The sequence below is a fragment of the Hyperoodon ampullatus genome (assembly GCF_949752795.1).
Source record: "Hyperoodon ampullatus genome assembly, chromosome: 1".
In the NCBI taxonomy this organism is placed as follows: domain Eukaryota; kingdom Metazoa; phylum Chordata; class Mammalia; order Artiodactyla; family Ziphiidae; genus Hyperoodon; species Hyperoodon ampullatus.
The window spans coordinates 84,050,885-84,069,507 of NC_136914.1; the positions used below are offsets into that span (position 1 = coordinate 84,050,885).

Below are 18,623 nucleotides of genomic sequence, written 5' to 3' on the forward strand. Positions count from 1 at the left end.
CTACTGGCCATCTGTATGTCTTCTTTGGAGAAATGTCTATTAAGGTCTTCTGCCAGTTTTTCGATTGGGTTGTTTGTTTTTTTGTTGTTAAGTTGTATGAGCTGTTTGTATATTTTGGAAATTAAGTCCTTGTTGGTTGCATTGTTTGCAAATATTTTCTCCCATTCCTTAGGTTGTCTTTTCATTTTTTTAATGGTTTCCCTTGCTGTGCAAAAGTTTGTAAGTTTGATTAGGTCCCATTTGTTTATTTTTGTTTTTATTTCTATTGCCTTGGGAGACTGATCTAAGAAAATACTGCTACAATTTCTGTCAGAGAATGTTTTGCCTATGTTCTCTTCTAGGAGTTTTATGGTGTCAAATCTTATATTTAGGTCTTTAAACCATTTTGAGTTTATTTTTGTGTATGGTGTGAGAGAGTGTTGTAATTTCATTGATTTACAGGTAGCTGTCCAGCTTTCCCAATACCTCATCAACAAGTCTTCAAGACAGACTGTCTTTTCTCCATTGTATATTCTTGCCTGTTTTGTCAAAGATTAATTGATCATAGGTTTGTGGGTTTATTTCTGGGCTGTCTGTTCTGTTCCACTGAACTATATGTCTGTTTTTGTGCCAACAGCACACTGTTTTGATTACTGTAACTTTGTAGTATAGTGTGAAGTCTGGAGGGTTATGCCTCCTGCTTTGTTCTTTTCCCTCAGGATTGCTTTGATAATTCTGGGCCTTTTGTGGTTCCATATACGTTTTAGGATTATTTGTTTTAGCTCTGTGAAAAATGTCATGGGTGTTTTGATAAGGATTGCATTAAATCTGTAGATTGCTTTGAGTAGTATGGCCATTTTAAAAATATTAATTCTTCCAATCCAAGTGCATGGGATATCTTTCCATTTCTTTGAATCATCTTCAGTTCCTTTATCAAAGTTTTATAGTCTTCAGCATATAGGTGTTTACTGCCTTGATTGAGTTTATTCCTAGGTATTTTTTTGATGCAGTTTTAAACAGGATTTTTTTTTTACTTTCTGAAATTGCATTGTTAGTGTAAAGAAATGCAACAAGTTTCTGTTTATTAATCTTGTATCCTACTACCTTGCTGAATTCATTTATTCTTATAGTTTTTGTGTGGAGACTTTAGGGTTCTCTATATAGAGTATCATGTCATCTCCAAATAGTGACAGTTTTACCTCTTCCCTTCCAATTTGGATACCTTTCATTTCTTTTTCTTATCTGATTATTGGGGCTAGGACTTCCAATACTATGTTGAGTAGAAGTGGTGAAACTGGGCATCCTTGTCTTGTTCCTGAATTTAGTGGGAAGGCATTCAGCTTTTCACCGTTGAGTATTATGTTGGCTGTGGGTTTGTCATAAATGGCTTTTATTATGTTGAAATATGTTCCCCCTATACCCACTTCTGTGACAGTTTTTATCAAGAATGGGTGTTGAGGGGCTTCCCTGGTGGTGCAGTGGTTGAGAGTCCACCTGCCAAGGCAGGGGACACGGGTTCGTGCCCCGGTCCGGGAAGATCCCACATGCTGCTGAGTGGCTAGGCCCGTGAGCTATGGCCGCTGAGCCTGTGCGTCTGGAGCCTGTGCTCCACAACGGGAGAGGCCACAACAGTGAGAGGCCCGCGTACCACACACACACACAAAAAAAACAATGGGTGTTGAATTTTGTCAAATGCTTTTTCTGTCTATTGAGATGATCATGTGGTTTTTGTCTTTCCTTTTGTTAACGTGGTGTATCACAATGATTGATTGCGTATCTTGAGCTGTCCTTGCTACCCTGGAATGATTATAGCTTGATCATGGTGTGTTATCCTTTTTACGTATTGTTGGATTTTGTTTGCTAATATCTTGTTTTGAAGATTTTTGCATCTATATTCATCAAAGATATTGGCCTGTGGTTTTCATTTTTTGTAGTGTTTTTGTCTGGTTTTGGTATCAGGGTGATGGTGGCTTCAGAATGAATTTGGGAGTGTTCCCTCTTCAATTTTTTGGAATAGTTTGAGAAGGGTAGGTATAAGTTCTTTGAAAATACTAACAGATGCAAAGGGAGAAACTGACAATAATACAGTAACAGTAGACCTTAACACCCCATTGACATCAATGGACAGATCATCCAGACAAAAAATCAGTAAGGCAACAGAGGTTCTAAATGACACAATAGATCAGTAGGGCTTAATTGATATCTACAGAACACTACTTCCAAAAAAGCCAGAATACAGATTCTTTTCAAGGGCACATGGAATGTTCTCTAGGATAGACCACATACTAGGTCATAAAAAAAAACCTCAACAAATTTAAAAGGATATAAATTATTTGAAACATCTTATCTGACCACAACAGTATGAAACCAGAAATCAACCACAGAAAGCAAAACAGGAAAAGAATGAACACATGGAGACTAAACAATGTGCTACTAAGAAACCAATGGGTCAACAATGAAATTAAAGAAGAAATCAGGAAATGCCTCAAGACAAATGAAAATGAAAACACAGCCTTACAAAATCTATGGGATGCCCACCCACTGGTGGTTGAAGCTGGGTCCTGGGGTTAGTGCTGGACTACTGACATCAAGAGCCAGGTCCTGGAGTCTGGTTGCAGGGCCCAGACATCCCAGAGCTGATATAACATGGCTGGGGGTGAGGCAGGGAAGGGGAGCAGATCCTGACACAGTTGGGTACAGAGTCTGGGGTGTCCTGAAGCTTGTGTTGGTCTGTTAGTGGGCAGGGCCAGGGCCCGAGCCCAGCTGGTCCCAGGGCAGGGTCTGGCCTGGTCTGGACAGGATAGGTTTGCAGGCTGTGGGATTGTGGTTTTCTTGCATCTGGTATCTGCCCACGTTGGGTCAGCCTGGTCCAGAGGCTAGAGCAGGCAAGGCCCAGAGGATTCTGGGGCTGGTGCTTGCTCACTGGTGGGTGGAAATGGGCCCTGGGCCCTCTATTGGGCAGGGCCGTGTCCAGAGGCAGATGTGGAGGTCTTTAGGCAGTCTGTCTGCTGATGGGTGGTGCTGTATCCTGCCCAATTAGTTGCTTGGCCTGATTTGTCCCAGCACTGGCACCTAAAGGCTGTTGGGTTGGGTGGGGCCAGGTCTTGGTGCTAATGAGCTAGAGGGAGGATTCCACAATGGTGTTTGCCAGTATCAGCATCCCTGTGGTAGAAGGAACTCCCAAGAAGGGCTGCCACCAGTGTCTGTGCACCCAGGGTGAGTGCAGCCGCCCCTCACCTCTCTGAGAGACTCTCCAAGACCAGCAGGTAGGTCTGGCCCAGGCTTCTATCAAATTACTGCTTTTTCCCTGGGTTCCAGAACATGTGAGATTTTGTGTGTGCCATTTAAGAGTGAAGCCTCTATTTCTCCCAGTCCTGTGGGACTCCCAAAATTAAGTCCCACTGGCCTTCAAGGCCAAACGCCCTGGGGCCTTGTCTTCCTGGTGCCAGACCCCCAGGCTGGGGAGCCTGACGTGACGCTCATAACTGTCACTCTTGTGGGAGAACCTCTGCAATTTGTGGGTCACCCACCTGGGGTTATGGGACTTAGCTATATTTCAAGTCTGCCCCTCCTACCTGTCTTGTGGCTCTTTCTTTATGTCTTTAGTTGTAGAAGATCTTTTCTGGTAGGTACCAGACTTTTTCATCAATGGTAGTTCTGCAAATAGTTGTGATTTTGGTGTGCTCGTGAGAGGAAGTGAGCTCAGAGTCTTCCTACTCTGCCATCTTGGCCAATCTTGGTCACTGTGGTTTTGATTTGAATTTTCCTGGGAACTAATGATGTTGAGCTTCTTTTCATGTGCTTATTAACCATTTATATATCTTCTTTGGACAATGTCTTCAGGTTCTTTGCCCATTTAAAAACTCTATTATGGGACTTCCCTGGTGGCGCACTGGTTAAGAATCCGCCTGCCAAGGCAGGGGACACGAGTTCGAGCTCTGGTCCAGGAAGATCCCACATGCCGCAGAGCAACTAAGCCCGTGTGCCACAACTACTGAGCCTATGCTCTAGAGCCTGCGAGCCACAACTACTAGCCCACATGCCACAGATGCTGAAGCCCTCGTGCCTAGAGCCCATGCTCCGTATCAAGAGAAGCCACCGCAACAAGAAGCCTGCACACTGCAACGAAGAGTAGCCCCTGCTTGCTGCAACTAGAGAAAGTCCATGTGCAGCAACGAAGACCCAACGCAGCCAAAAATAAATAAATAAAATAAATAAATTTATTAAAAAAAAATTGTGTTACAGTTGGCCTTCCATGTCTGAGGGGTCCACATCTGAGGATTCAACCAACTGCAGATTGAAAATATTTGGAAAAAAATTCCAGCAATTTCCAAAAAGCAAAACTTGAATTTGCTGCAATTATTTACATAGCATTTACATTGTATTAGGTATTATGAGTAATCTAGATATAATTTAAAGTATACAGGAGCATGTGCTTAGGTTATATGCAAATACTACCCGTTTTATATAAGGTATTTGAGCATCTGTGGATCTTGGTATCCAAGGGGTGTCCTGGAACCAATCCCCCTCATACCAAGGGATGACTGTATTTGTCTTTTTTATTGTTGAATTGTAAGACTCCCTTATATGTTCTGTATATCATACCCTTATCACATATATAACTTGCAATTGTTATCTCCCATTCGTGGGCTGTCTTTTTACTTTCTTGATAATGTCCTTTGATGCATAAAAGTTTATAATGTTGAAGAAGTCCAATTTATTTGTTTTTTATTTTATTGCTTGTGCTTTAGGTATCATACCTAAGAAACTGTTGTTTAATGCAAGGTCATGAAGAATTATGCCTATGTTTTCTTCCAACTATTTTGTAATCTTAGCTCTTACATTTATGTCTGTTATCCATTTTGATTAATTTTTGTATATGTTATGAGGTAGGGGTCCAACTTCATTCCTTTGCATGTGGATATCCAGTTATCCCAGCACGGTTTGTTGAAGAGACTATTCTTTCTACAGTGAATGGTCTTGGCACCCCTGTTGAAAATCTGTTGATCATAGATGAATGGGCTTATTTCTGGCCTCTCAATTCTGTTTCATTGATCTGTATGTCTATACTTATGCCAGGATCGTAATAAGAGATTTTTAAAACACTAATGGATGCCTAGTTTTTTTTTTTTGCGTTACGCGGGCCTCTCACTGTTGTGGCCTCTCCCGTTGCGGAGCACAGACTCTGGACACGCAGGCTCAGCAGCCATGGCTCACAGGCCCAGCCGCTCTGCGGCATGTGGGATCTTCCGGACCAGGGCATGAACCCGCGTCCTCTGCATTGGCAGGCAGACTCTCTACCACTGCGCCGCCAGGGAAGCCCTGGATGCCTAGTTTCATCAAAAGCCTTTGCAGCGTTTAATGATATGATCAAATGTTTTTCTCATCTGACATTTTAACATGGTGGTGAATTAATGCTAAATATTTTCTAATAGTGGACAGTCTTTGAGCTTGAGGGCTAGGTACTGATAGCTTGTATTCTGTGTTTTGATTTTCTGTTACTAGTAAAGGTGGAGTATAGGGAAGATAAGCGGTGCATGAGTGGGATTGGATTGCTCTTCTAGCCTTGATGCTCATTAAGATAATCAGTAATCACATACACCTGGCTTCTGATGGGTACTTTGCCCAATTAGTCTCTATTGTTTCAGGATCTTTATTCTCATTGCTCTCAGTGAGCCCAGTTCTATAATGGCCTCTCCTACTGTCAGCCCTGGCCTAGGGAGGGGAGCCACCAGTGAACTTATGAGTGCTGCTAGTGCCCTCCCACCAGCACACTCCTTGTTGCTCTGATAAAATATGTATCTTCTGGGCCCTCCTCTCAACATAGTCCTCTGCAGAGTTCTTGAGCCCTAATAGTACATCCACTGAAGCAAGGTCACTCCTCTGAGGCTTTTAATCCTATCTTCCACTGTCTGCCATGACAGTCTGGCATTTCTCCTCACTAAATGTAAGCCATTGTGTATTCGTTTTCTATTTATGCTTAAGAAATTACCACAAACGTAGCAGTTGAAGACAGTACCTGTTAATTAACTCAGAGTTCTGTAGGTCAGTTGTCTGGATGGCATGGATGGATTCTCTGCTCAGGATGTCAGCCTGATGAATTCTTTGCTGGAGACTCTGGGGGAAAATTTGCTTCCATCCTCACTCTTGTGGTTGTGGGACTGAGGTCCTTGTTTCTTTGCTGGCTATCAATCCAAGATTGCTCTCTGCTTCTAGAGACCACATTCATTCCTTGCCACTTTACCATTCCTCCATCTTCAAGCCAACAATAGTGCATTATACTCTGCTCGTGCTTTGAATCTCTGATTTCTTCTGTTTCTAACCTGTAGACCTGGATGGCTCCTGTGATTAGGTCAGGTCCACTGAGATAATACCCATAGCTTAAGGTTAACTAATTTGAGACCTTAATTACGTCTGCAAAATTCCTTTTTCCATGTGTATTATTTGCCTGAGCTGCCACAATAAATTATCCTAAACTTGTTGACTTGTAACAACAGAAATTTATTCTCTCACAGTTCTGGAGACCAGAAGTCCAAAATCAAGTAGCTGGCAGGGGTGATTCCCTCTAGGGCCTCTGAGAGGGAGTCTATTCTGTGACTCTCTTCCAGCTTCTGGTGTTTGTTAACAGTCCTTGGTGTTCCTTGCCTTGTAGCTTCATCACTCCAATCTCTGCCTCCGTCGTCATGTGGACTTCTTCCCCTGTGTGTCTCTGTATATACTCTCTTCTTGTAGGGACACCAATATTGGACCTAGGGTTTATCCTACTCCAGTATTAGCTCCTTTGCTAAGACCCTATTTCCAAATAAGGTCACATTCTGGAGTTTTGGGTGGACATGCATTTGGTGGGGAGGACACTATTGAACCCACAATAGTCCACTCTCTGGTCCCCTAAAATTGATGTCTATTTCATACACAAAATACATTTATCTCACTCCAACATTCTCAAGTCTTCATCCATTCCAAGATCAATTCTAAATCCAAAATCTCATTTAAGTATCACCAGCTCAAAAACTCCCAAATGTCATCATCTAAGTCAGGTATGAGCTGGACTCTGGGTATTAACTTATTTTATTATTCAAAGAAATAGACTGTAAGTTGGGGTTTGAAGATCGTTTTGTTATGCAGGGCCAATTTCTGTATGGTAACTTTACCAGTATTGATTATGGATTATTATTACTATTAGAAAAGATAGCATGTATGTAGCTAAAATATATCATGGTCTATTAAATAAATATTTGTTGAATACCTACTATATACCAGGCACTCTTCTAGGTGCTAGATATATCTAACTGACAAAAATCCCAACCTTACATTGGTAAGAAATAATTATTTTCAGTGAGTATTCTTTATTTAATATGTAAGTGAATTATTTTTTTTGATGCTTTCTATTTGTGTAGAGAACATAGACGAATAGGCTTCAGAAATTCAGTTTGTTGGTTACAAGGTTGGTAAGAGGAGTGACTAGCTGTGTAGAACCTACACAGCTATTATATTTCAGCTTAGTTAGGCACAAACATTTTATTAAGCACCACTATTGGCCAGACTCTTTGGCATGTCATTTGAGGTCATGTGTGTCTGCCCACATCCTAAGTGACCTCTACATCCTCTTACTCACTCTCTGCCTCAGCCACATGGAAATACTTGCTGTTCCCTGAACATACATCTTCATGACACTTGTGCTTTTGTTCATGTTCTTCTTTCTGTCTAGAATCCTGTCTTTGCCTTATTGGAAACCTACTTATTCTTCAAGACATAGCACCAATGCTCCTTCCTCTGTGAAGTCTTCATATTTGCTATCTCCCATGGCCACAATTAATTGTACCTTATTCTGTACTCCTACATAATTTTGTCTCTACTTGGCTCAGCATTCGTATGTGGTCTTCTTTATATTATTGTATACCAATTAGTTTCTCCAACTAAATTGTAAACTATTTAAGAGAGCTAATATTTTATTTATGTTCTTTTCACATAGTAGGCAAATGAGTGAATAAATATAAATTTGAAATGGTTTTAAACTTCAGAATATAACATACAAAATTATTAATAAGAGTTCCTGATATTTTAACTTTTGTGGAAAATTATTTATTCCTTTTTTTTTTTTTTTTTTTTTTTTTGCGGTATGTGGGCCTCTCACTGTTGTGGCCTCTCCCGTTGCGGAGTACAGGCTCCGGACGCACAGGCCCAGCGGCCATGGCTCACGGGCCCAGCCGCTCCGCGGCATGTGGGATCTTCCCGGACCGGGGCACGAACCCGTGTCCCCTGCATCGGCAGGCGGACTCTCAACCACTGCGCCACCAGGGAAGCCCCTATTTATTCCTTTGATTAAATGTTTTATTTATAAAAACATGGGACTATAACAATTATTGTTTATGAATGAACCATTTACTATTGAATGAAAAATTAAATATTAAATATAAAAACTAAAATTTTAGTTTAAACATATTAGTGATTAGAGATTTTTGTATTTCTGACACAAAGTCTTTTCTTTGGTATGTACTTTCTTGAACACCACGTAAGTCATCTATTAATCTCAAAAGTGATTGAGAAGAATAATGTAGTGATAGGCCATATTTTTATATTGTAATTGTGCAAAAAGTAACCAAAAGAAGGAAGTCGTACTTTTTGTATTCTGACATGTGGAGGTAAAGGATTTTTTTGGATTATACATTTGTGATTACTATACATATTTACCTGTTTTGATAATGGAAACCTTTTTATTAACATATTAGTGACTTGGGGAAGAGTTTTTAATATGTTGAAAAGTTGTTCTTGGCATAGTTGTTTAAAGATGGGAACCTTGGGAAGTATAATAAACTATGAGCTAACGTGAAATACTAGAGCTTTTATTTTATAGTAGTATTGTACTGCTTTGACATTCTATTCTTTTTTTTTTATTGACTTATGGTTGACTTTACAATGTTGTGTTAATTTCTGCTGTACAGCAAACTGATTCAGTTATACATATATATACATTCTTTTTAAAAAATATTCCTTTCTATTATGGTTTATCACAGGATATTGAATATAGTTCCCTGTGCTATATAGTAGGACCTTGTTGTTTATGTATTCTATATATAATAGCTTACATCTGCTAACCCCAGCTTCCCACTCCATCCCTCCCCCACCCCCCTTCCCTCTTGGCAACCACAGTCTGTTCTCTATGTCTATGAGTTTGTTTCTGTTTCATAAATAGGTTCAATTGTGTCATATTTTAGATTCCACATATAAGTGATATCATATGGTATTTGTCTTTCTCTTTCGACTTCACTTAGCATGATAATCTCTAGCTGCAAATGGCATTATTTTGTTCTTTTTTTTTGGCTGCGTTGGGTCTTCGTTGCTGCGTGCAGGCTTTCTCTAGTTGCGGTGAGTGGGGGCTACTCTTCATTGCGGTGCGTGGGCTTCTCATTGCAGTGGCTTCTTTTGTTGTGGAGCATGGGCTCTAGGCACGCGGGCTTCAGTAGTTGTGGCAAATGGGCTCAGTAGTTGTGGCTTGCGGGCTCTAGAGCACAGGCTCAGTAGTTGTGGCACACGGGCTTAGTTGCTCCATGGCATGTGGGATCTTCCCGGATCAGGGCTCGGATCTGTATCCCCTGCATTGGCAGGCGGATTCTTAACCACTGCACCACCAGGGAAGTCCTATTTCATTCTTTTTTATGGCTGAGTAGTATTCCATTGCATACATATGTACCACATCTTCTTTATCCATTCATCTGTCAGTGGACATTTATGTTGTTTCCATGTCTTGGCTATTGTGAATAGTGCTGCTCTGAACATAGGGTGCATGTATCTTTTTGAATTATAGTTTGGTCTGGATATATGCCCAGGATTGGGATTGCTGGATCATATGGTAATTCTGTTTTTAGGGGTTTTTTTGACTGCACCACACGGCTTGTGGGATCTTAGTTTCCTGACAAGGGATCGAACCCAGGCCCTCAGCAGTGAAAGTGTGGAGTCCCAACCACTGGACCGCCAGGGAATCCCTTCTATTTTTACTTTTTTAAGGAACCTCCATACTGTTTTCCACAGTGGCTGCACCAACTTACATTTCCACTAACAGTGTAGGAGGGTTCTCTTTTCTCCACACTCTCTCCAGCATTTGTTATTTGTAGATTTTTTTAATGATGGCTGTTCTGACCGGTGTGAGGTGGTACCTCAAGTAGTTTTGATTTGCATTTCTCTAATAATTAGAGATGTTGAGCATCTTTTCCTGTGCATACTGGCCATCTGTATGTCTTCTTTGGAGAAATGTCTATTAAGATCTTCTGCCAATTTTTTGATTGGGTTTTTTGTTGTTTTGTTGTTGAGTTGTATGAGCTGTTTGTATATTTTGGAAATTAAGTCCTTGTTGGCTGCATTGTTTGCAAATATTTTCTCCCATTCCTTAGGTTGTCTTTTCATTTTCTTAACGGCTTCCCTTGCTGTGCAAAAGCTTGTAAGTTTGATTAGGTCCCATTTGTTTATTTTTGTTTTTATTTCTATTGCCTTGGGAGTCTGACCTAAGAAAACATTGGTACAATTTCTGTCAGAGAATGTTTTGCCTATGTTCTCTTCTAGGAGTCTTATGGTGTCATGTCTTATGTTTAAGTCTTTAGGCCATTTTGAGTTAATTTTTGTGCATGGTGTGAGGGTGTGTTCTAACTTAATTGATTTACATGTGGCTGTCCAACTTTCCCAGCACCACTTGCTGAAGAGACTGTCCTTTTCCCATTGTATATTCTTGCCTCCTTTGTCAAAGATTATTTACCTGTAGGTGTGTGGGTTTATTTCTGTGCTCTGTATTCTGTTCCATTGACCACATATCTGTTTTTGTGCCAGTACCACACTGTTTTGATTACTGTAGCTTAGTAGTATTGTCTGAAGTCTGGGACAGTTATGCCTCCTGCTTTGTTCTTCTTTTAAAATTGTATTTATTTATTTATTTGTTTATTTATCTATCTGTGGCTGTGTTGGGTCTTTGTTGCTGTGCTCAGGCTTTCTCTAGTTGTGGCGAGTGGGAGCTACTCTTCGTTGTGGTGCACGGGCTTCTCACTGCGGTGGCTTCTCTTGTAGAGCACAGGCTCTAGGCATGTGGGCTTCAGTAGCTGTGGCATGTGGGCTCAGTAGTTGTGGCTTGTGGGCTCTCGAGCACAGGCTCAGTAGTTGTGGCACAGGGGCTTAGTTGCTCCACAGCATGTGGGAGCTTCCTAGACCAGGGATTGAACTCGTGTCCCCTGCATTGGCAGGCAGATTCTTAACCACTGTGCTACCAGGGAAGTCCCCTCCTGCTTTGTTCTTTTTCCTCAGGATTGCTTTGGCAATTCTGGGTCTTTTATGGTTCCATATAAATTTTAGAATTATTTGTTTTAGTTCTGTGTAAAATGTCATGGGTAATTTGATAGGGATCGCGTTAATTCTGTAGACTGCTTTGGGTAGTATGGCCATTTTAACAATATTAATTCTTCTAATCCAAGAGAATGGGATATCTTTCTGTTTCTTTGAATCATCTTTAATTTTCTTTATTAATGTTTTATAGTTCTCAGCATATAAGTCTTTCACCTCCTTGGTCAAGTTTATTCCTATTTTATTTTTTTGGTGTGATTTTAAAAGGTATTGTTTTTTTACATTCCGTTTCTGATATTTCATTGTTAGTGTAAGGAAATGCAACCGATTTCTGTATATTAATATTGTATCCTGCTACCTTGCTGAATTCATTTATCAGTTCTAGTAGTTTTTGTGTGGAGTCTTTAGGGTTTTCTATATATAGTATCATGTTATCTGCATATAATAACAATTTTACTTCTTCCCTTCCAATTTGGATACTTTTCATTTCTTTTTCTTGTCTGATTGCTGGGCCTAGGACTTCCAATACTATGTTGAGTAGAAGTGGTGAGAGTGGGCATCCTTGTCTTGTTCCAGATTTTAGCGGGAAGCCTTTCAGTTTTTCACCACTGAGTATTCTGTTGGCTGTGGGTTTGTCATAATTTTGCTATTATGTTGAGATACGTTCCCTCTATATGCACTTTGGTAAGAGTTTTTATCATGAATGGATGTTAATTTTGTCAAATGCTTTTTCTGCGTCTATTGAGATGATCATGTGGTTTCTGTCTTTTATTTTGTTGGTGTGGTGTATCTTATTGATTGAATTGCATTTGTTGAACCATCCTTATGAACTTGGGATGAATCCCACTTGGTCGTGGTGTATGATCTTTTTTATGTGTATTGGACTCGGGTTGCTAGTATTTTGTTGAGAATTTTTGCATCTATATTCATCAAAGATTTTGGCCTCTAATTTTCTTTTTTGGTGGTATCTGTCTGATTTTGGTATCAGGGTGATGGTGGCTTCATAGAATGTCTTTGAGAGTGTTCCCTCCTCTTGAATCATTTGGAAGAGTTTGAGAAGGATTGGTAAAAGTTCTTCTTTGTATGTTTGGTAGAATTTGCCTGTGAAGCCATCTGGTCCTGTACTTTTGTTTGTAGAGGGTTTTAAAATTACAGGTTCTATTTCACTTCTAGAGATCAGTCTGTTCAAATTATCTGTTTCTTCTTGATTCAGTTTTAGTGGGCTCTATGTTTCTAAAAACTTGTCCATTTCTTCTAGGTTGTTGAATTTGTTGGCATATAATTTTCATAGTATTCTCTGACCGTTTTTTTTTCTTTTTTTTCTTTGTATTTCTGTGGTATCAGTTGAGATTTCTCCTTTTTCATTTTTTTTTTTAAAAATAAATTTATTTATTTTTATTTTGTTATTTATTTTCAGCTGTGTTGGGTCTTCATTGCTGCGTGCGGGCCTTCTCTAGTTGCGGCGAGCGGGGGCCACTCTTTGTTGCGGTGCATGGGTTTCTCATTGTGGTGGCTTCTCTTATTGTGGAGCATGGGCTCTAGGCACATGGACTTCAGTAGTTGTGGCTCGCAGTCTGTAGAGCGCAGGCTCAGTAGTTGTGGTGCACGGGCTTAGTTTCTCTGTGGCAAGTGGGATCTTCCCAGACCAGCGATCGAACTCGTGCCCCCTGCATTGGCAGGTGGATTCTTAACCACTACACCACCAGGAAAGTCCCTCCTTTTTCATTTCTTATTTTCTTTATTTGGGTTCTCTCTCTTTTCTTCTTGGTGAGCCTGTTCAGAGGTTTGTCAATTTTGTTTACCCTTTCAGCGAACCAGCTCTTGGTTTTATTTTTTTTTTCTGTAGTTTTTTAATCTCTATTTTATTTATTTCCTCTCTGATCTTTATTATTTCCTTCCTTCTGCTGACTTTATGTTTTGTTTGTTCTTTTTGTAATTCTTTTAGGCGGTAGGTTAGGTTGTTTATTTGAGGTTTTTCTTGTTTCTTGAGGAAGGCCTGTATCACTATGAACTTCTCTCTAAGAACTGTTTTTGCTGCATCCTATAGATTTTGTTTGGTTGTGTTTTCATTCTCATTTGTCTCAAGGTATTTTTTAATTTCCTCTTTGATTTTGTCATTGACCCACTGGTTTTTTAATAGCATGTTGTTTAGTCTCCATGTAGTCATTTTTTTCTCATTTCTTTTTCTGTGGTTGATTTCTAGTTTCATGCCATTGTGGTCAGAAAAGATGTTTGAGATAATTTCTATACTCTTCAATTTGTTGAGGCTTGTTTTGTGCCCTAGTGTATGGTCAGCCCTAGAGAATGTTCCATGTGCACTTGAAAAGAATGTGTATTCTGGTTTTTTTTAGTTGTCATGTCCTGAAAATATCAGTTGAGTCTAACTGTTCAATTTTATCATTTAGGATCTGTGTTGCCGTATTGATTTTCTGTCTAGAAGATATTTCCATTGATATGAGTGGGGTGTTAAAGTCTCCTACTATTATTGTATTCCCATCAATTTCTCCCTTTATGTCTGTTAGTATTTGTTTTATATATTTGTGTGCTTCTGTATTAGGTGCATATATGTTAATGAGTGTAAAATTCTCTTCTTGTATTGATCCTTTTATCATTATATAGTAATATATCTTTATCTTTCCTTATGGCCTTTGTTTTCAAGTCTGTTTTGTCTGATATGAGTATTGTGACCCCTGCTTGTCATTTCTGTTTTCATGAAATATCTTTTTCCATCCCCTCATTTTCAATCTATGTGTGTCTCCTGCCCTAAAGTGGGTCTCTTGTAGGCAGCATATTGTAGGCTTTTGTTTTTTAATCCAATCTGCCACTCTGTGTCTTTTGATTGGAGCATTTAGTCCATTGACATTTAAGGTAATTATTGATAGATACGTATTTATTGCCATTTTAAACCTTGTTTTCCAGTTGATTCTGTGTTTCTTTGTTCCTTTCTTTTTCCTTTTGTTTTTCTTTCTGTGGTTTGATGATTTCCCTTTATTTTATGCTTGTGTTCTTTTTGGTTTTTGTGAATCTATTATGTTTTTGATCTGTGGTTATTCTGTTTTTCAAGTATGTTAACCCCTTCCTATATCTACTTGCTTTAGACTGATAGTCATATAGGCTCAAACACATTCTGAAAAAAAAAGAATCTACATTTTCTTACTTTCCTTCCCCACATTTTATGATTTCGATGTCCTCTTTTACATCTTCATGTTTATCCTTTTGCTGTCATTGTCATCATTTTCACAAAAATGTTTTGATTTTAAAAAAATCTGTGTACTGACTTATTTAAGTGATTTACTTTCCAATTGTGATTTTCTCTTTTCTATACATTCTTGCTTCTCTTCTATTTAGAAAAGACCTTTCAATACTTCTTTTAGGATAGGTTTAGTATTGCTGTATTCTTTTAGTTTTTGCTTATCTGAGAAATTCTTTGTCTCTCCTTCTATTCTAAATGATAATCTTGCTGGGTATAGTATTCTAGGTTGCACATTTTTCCCTTTTAGGAATTTGAATATATCTTGCCACTCCCTTCTGTACTGTAACGTTTCTGTAGAGAAATCAGCTGATAGCCTTATGGGGGCTCCCTTGTAACTAACACTTTGTTTTTTTCTTGCTGCCTTCAGAATCCTCTCTTTAACTTTCGCCATTTTAATTACAATATGTCTTGGTGTAGGTCTGTTTGGATTCATCTTGTTTGGGACTCTCCTTCCTGTATCTGGATTTCTGTTTCCTTCTTTAGGTTTAAGAAGTTTTCAGCTATAATTTCTTCAAATTCATTTTCGATCCCCTTTTCTTCGTCTTCTCCTCTGGAATCCCTATTATGGGTAGATTGGCAAGCTTTATATTATCCCATACATGTCTTATATTGCTTTCATTTTTAAAAAAAATTTGCCTATCTGCTGTTCTGATCGGGTGATTTTCATTATTCTATCTTCCAGATCATTTATTTGTTCTTCTGCATTATTCATTCTGCTGTTCATTGCCTTTAGCTCAGCTTTCATCTCAGCAAATGAGTTTTTAATTTTTCTTGGCTCCTCTTTATAGTTTCTAGCTCCTTTTTACAGTATTCTGCATTTCTGTCAATAAACTTTCTTAATTCCTTCAATATTTTCATTATCTCCTTTTTGAACTCAGCGTCTGTTAGACTGAAGAGGTCTATTTCATTGTTTGTTCTTTCAGGGAAATTCTCTTGGTCTTTTAACTGGTAGTGGTCCCTCTGCTTCTTTGTTTTACTTATATTTCCCTTACTCTGTGCGTTTAGGAGAAACACTTATCTACTATGGTCTTGGAGGGCTGTTTATATGTAGGAGCAGCCCTGCGTAGCTTGTGTGGTTTTAACATTTTTGGTGCAAGCGTTGTTTTTAGTACGGATGCCTGCTGTCTCTTTCCTCAGTGTGTGCTGGCTGTTATCCCATTGATAGGGGGTGTGCAGAAGCAGTGGCTGGCGTTCTCTCCCAGAGCCCGCAAAGGTGGCAGCTGGCACCCGCTCCCAGAGCTCTCGGTGCAGTGGTGGCTCACTCGTGCCCCTGGAGCCTGCGATGGCATCGGTGGCTCATGCCCACCCCTGAGCCCACAGCAGCGGTTGGTGCCTGCTCCTGGAGCTCGTGCAGGCAGTGTCCTGTCACCTTAGAGTGCATGTGCAGGGAAGGAGGCTGCTATGGCAGGTCCCACCCCTCCCCTCGCGTGCCCTCAACAATGGCACCTTGCCTCTATGGTGGGCCTGGGCTTCCTCTGCGTACACCCTTGGTTTCAGTCATACCAAAATCCAGCCCCTTCAGGCTGTCTCCGCACACCCAACCCCAGTCTTCTCCCCAGGTCTGACCTCCGAAGCCCAAGCTTCAGCTCCCAGCCCCCACCCATACTGGTGGACGCACGTCTCAGGCTGGGGAGTGCAACGCTGTGATACCGATCGTCTGTGCAGGTCTCTTTCCATTCTGCCTGCTGCACACCAGTTCTGTGCTCTCTTCTGAGGCTCCAAAGCTCCCCCTCCGTCCCAGCTGATCTCCCCACTGGTGAGGGGACTTCACAGGGTGCTGGAACCTTTCCTATTTCACAGTTCCCTCCCAGGGGTGCAGGGTCCTGTCCTGATTCCTTTCTCCCTCTTTTTTTTTCTTTTTTCTTTTGTCCTACCTGGTTATATGGAGATTTTATTGCCCTCTCAGAAGTCTGAGGTCTTCTGCCAGGGTTCAGTAGGTGTTCTGAGAATTGTTCCACATGTAGATGTTTTTTTTTTTTTTTTTAAATAAATTTATTTATTTATCTATTTATTTATGGCTGTGTTGGGTCTTCGTTTCTGTGCAAGGGCTTTCTCTAGTTGCGGCGAGTGGGGGCCACTCTTCACCACGGTGTGTGGGCCTCTCACTGTCGTGGCCTCTCTTGTCGGAGCACAGGCTCCAGACGTGCAAGCTCAGTAGTTGTGGCTCACAGGCCCAGTTGCTGTGTGGCATGTGGGATCTTCCCAGACCAGGGCTTGAACCCGTGTCCCCTGCATTGGCAGGCAGATTCTCAACCACTGCGCCACCAGGGAAGCCCTGTAGATGTATTTTTCATGTATTTGTGGGAGGAGGTTAGCTCCACATCCTACTACTCCACCATCTTGATCCCTCCCCTTGACATTTTATTCTTATTTGGAATTTTTGTTTAAATAATGGGTAAAACATAATAAGAGAAAATTGGTTGCAATTTACTGTCTCCCTCCATTGGCAAATAAGACATTCTAACTATTAATTGTTTGCTGTTATCTATTGCAGGCTTAGTCCCCCTGTCCTTCCACTGTGCTCCTTAAAGGAAATACATTTGTCCACTGACAAATTTTTCAGAATGGAACCATCTGAAATTACCAATGGTTGTTTTCTTTCTGTTCTAACAAGGGAGGTAAGGATAAAAAAAAATCCCAATCCATTTCATACTTAGGAATTAAGAAACAACAAAGTCTCATAAGAGGAACATAGGAACTTTATGAACATTTCATAACAGTATGCTTATTTCATAAATAGCTAAAGGGCAGGAAAAAGAATTATTATTATATGGTGGAAATCCCTATTTTTATCTTTATTGTCCTCCTGAGTGTTTTTCCCTTGCCTGTTCTCCACCCCCACTTCTCCAAGCACTTTGTCAATATCCAGTTCATTTTAGCTCACAGATAAGAAATAAGCTCTGGACATATATACACTAATGTATAAAATAGATAACTAATAAGAACCTGCTGTATAAAAAATAAATAAATAAAATAAAATTCAAAAATTCAAAAAAAAAGAAAGAAAGAAGCTCTGTAATTCTTCTTTTTTTCCCTATCAGGTTCACAAATGGGGAGATTTAAGTACAAAGAAAGTAATTTCCTGAGGCTTATAGGATATATTAGAGACTAAGGTCTAAAAACTATTTCTTTTAGTATAACAAAGATACTCTTTTATCTTTACTGAAACACTGATAAATATTTGTAATATGCACAGTAACAGTTAACTCCCACATTTAATTATAGCAGGACCCATCTGAGACAGTGTCTGTGAAAGATGTTTTGGCCCGTGCTGCAGCAAAGGGTCTACTGGATGGGATCGAGTTGGGTAAACCTTCAAAACGGGAGAAGAAGAAGAAGAAAAAATCAAAAATGTCATTGCCAAAATCTTCCACTTCTGATAGTAGCAGCATCCAGATGAAAATTGCTGAGTTCCTGAGTCAAGAAACTAACGCAAGTGCTCATCAGTCAGGGACATTAACAACAAAAACATCTCTTCCACAGAAGAATACAAATCAAGTGGGTTCTTCCTCACAGGTCAGAAAATCCAACAAGCCCACCACCAATCCTTTAGTGCCTACATTTATGAAGAACACATCTCCCTCCAGACCATGTGAACGGCCGACAAACTTTGTAAGACCTCGCCCAGAAGACAGAATGATTGCACTGAAACCCACAGAGATTGTTTTGCCTCCAGTAATGTTGCCATTTTCTAGTCCCCAAGGGATCAGATCTCAGATACCAACTCAACATTTTTACTGTCGTTGGGTTGGGCCCAAGACTGTCATGCCTGGCTATCTTCCCACACCATCAATACCAAGAAGAGGGGAAAAACCTAAAGAAAACTTACCTTCCTCTCTACCCAGGCATCCTCGACCATGGCTTTGACTGTCTTGTGTTTTTTTACAGGGGTCAAGAGTAGTAGGTTTTTTTTTTTCAAAGTCTGATATTTCTCTGAAGGTTAGACATCCCTACACAAAATACTCATCCTTTTGGTCACTTAGTATCTTCTAAATGTGATTATTACCTTCAAGTGAATTAAGACAAGTGAGAATAATGTAGGTGAGTTAAGCAAAGCAGAATTCAGAGT

The 18,623-nt window shown here is 40.0% G+C and overlaps 1 protein-coding gene across 1 annotated transcript in view; it reads left to right on the forward strand.

Annotated features, from left to right (window-relative positions):
* Positions 1–18,421, forward strand: part of NSUN7 (NOP2/Sun RNA methyltransferase family member 7) — a gene marked incomplete at its 3' end in the record, with an annotated part of 63,548 nt that extends 45,127 nt beyond the window's left edge. Inside the window, exons 10-11 of the mRNA XM_079714247.1 lie at positions 17,049–17,172; positions 17,780–18,421. Coding sequence (XP_079570373.1) covers positions 17,049–17,172; positions 17,780–18,421 — 766 coding nt within the window. The remainder of the gene's footprint in view (positions 1–17,048; positions 17,173–17,779) is intronic.
* Positions 18,422–18,623: the final 202 nt, after the last annotated feature.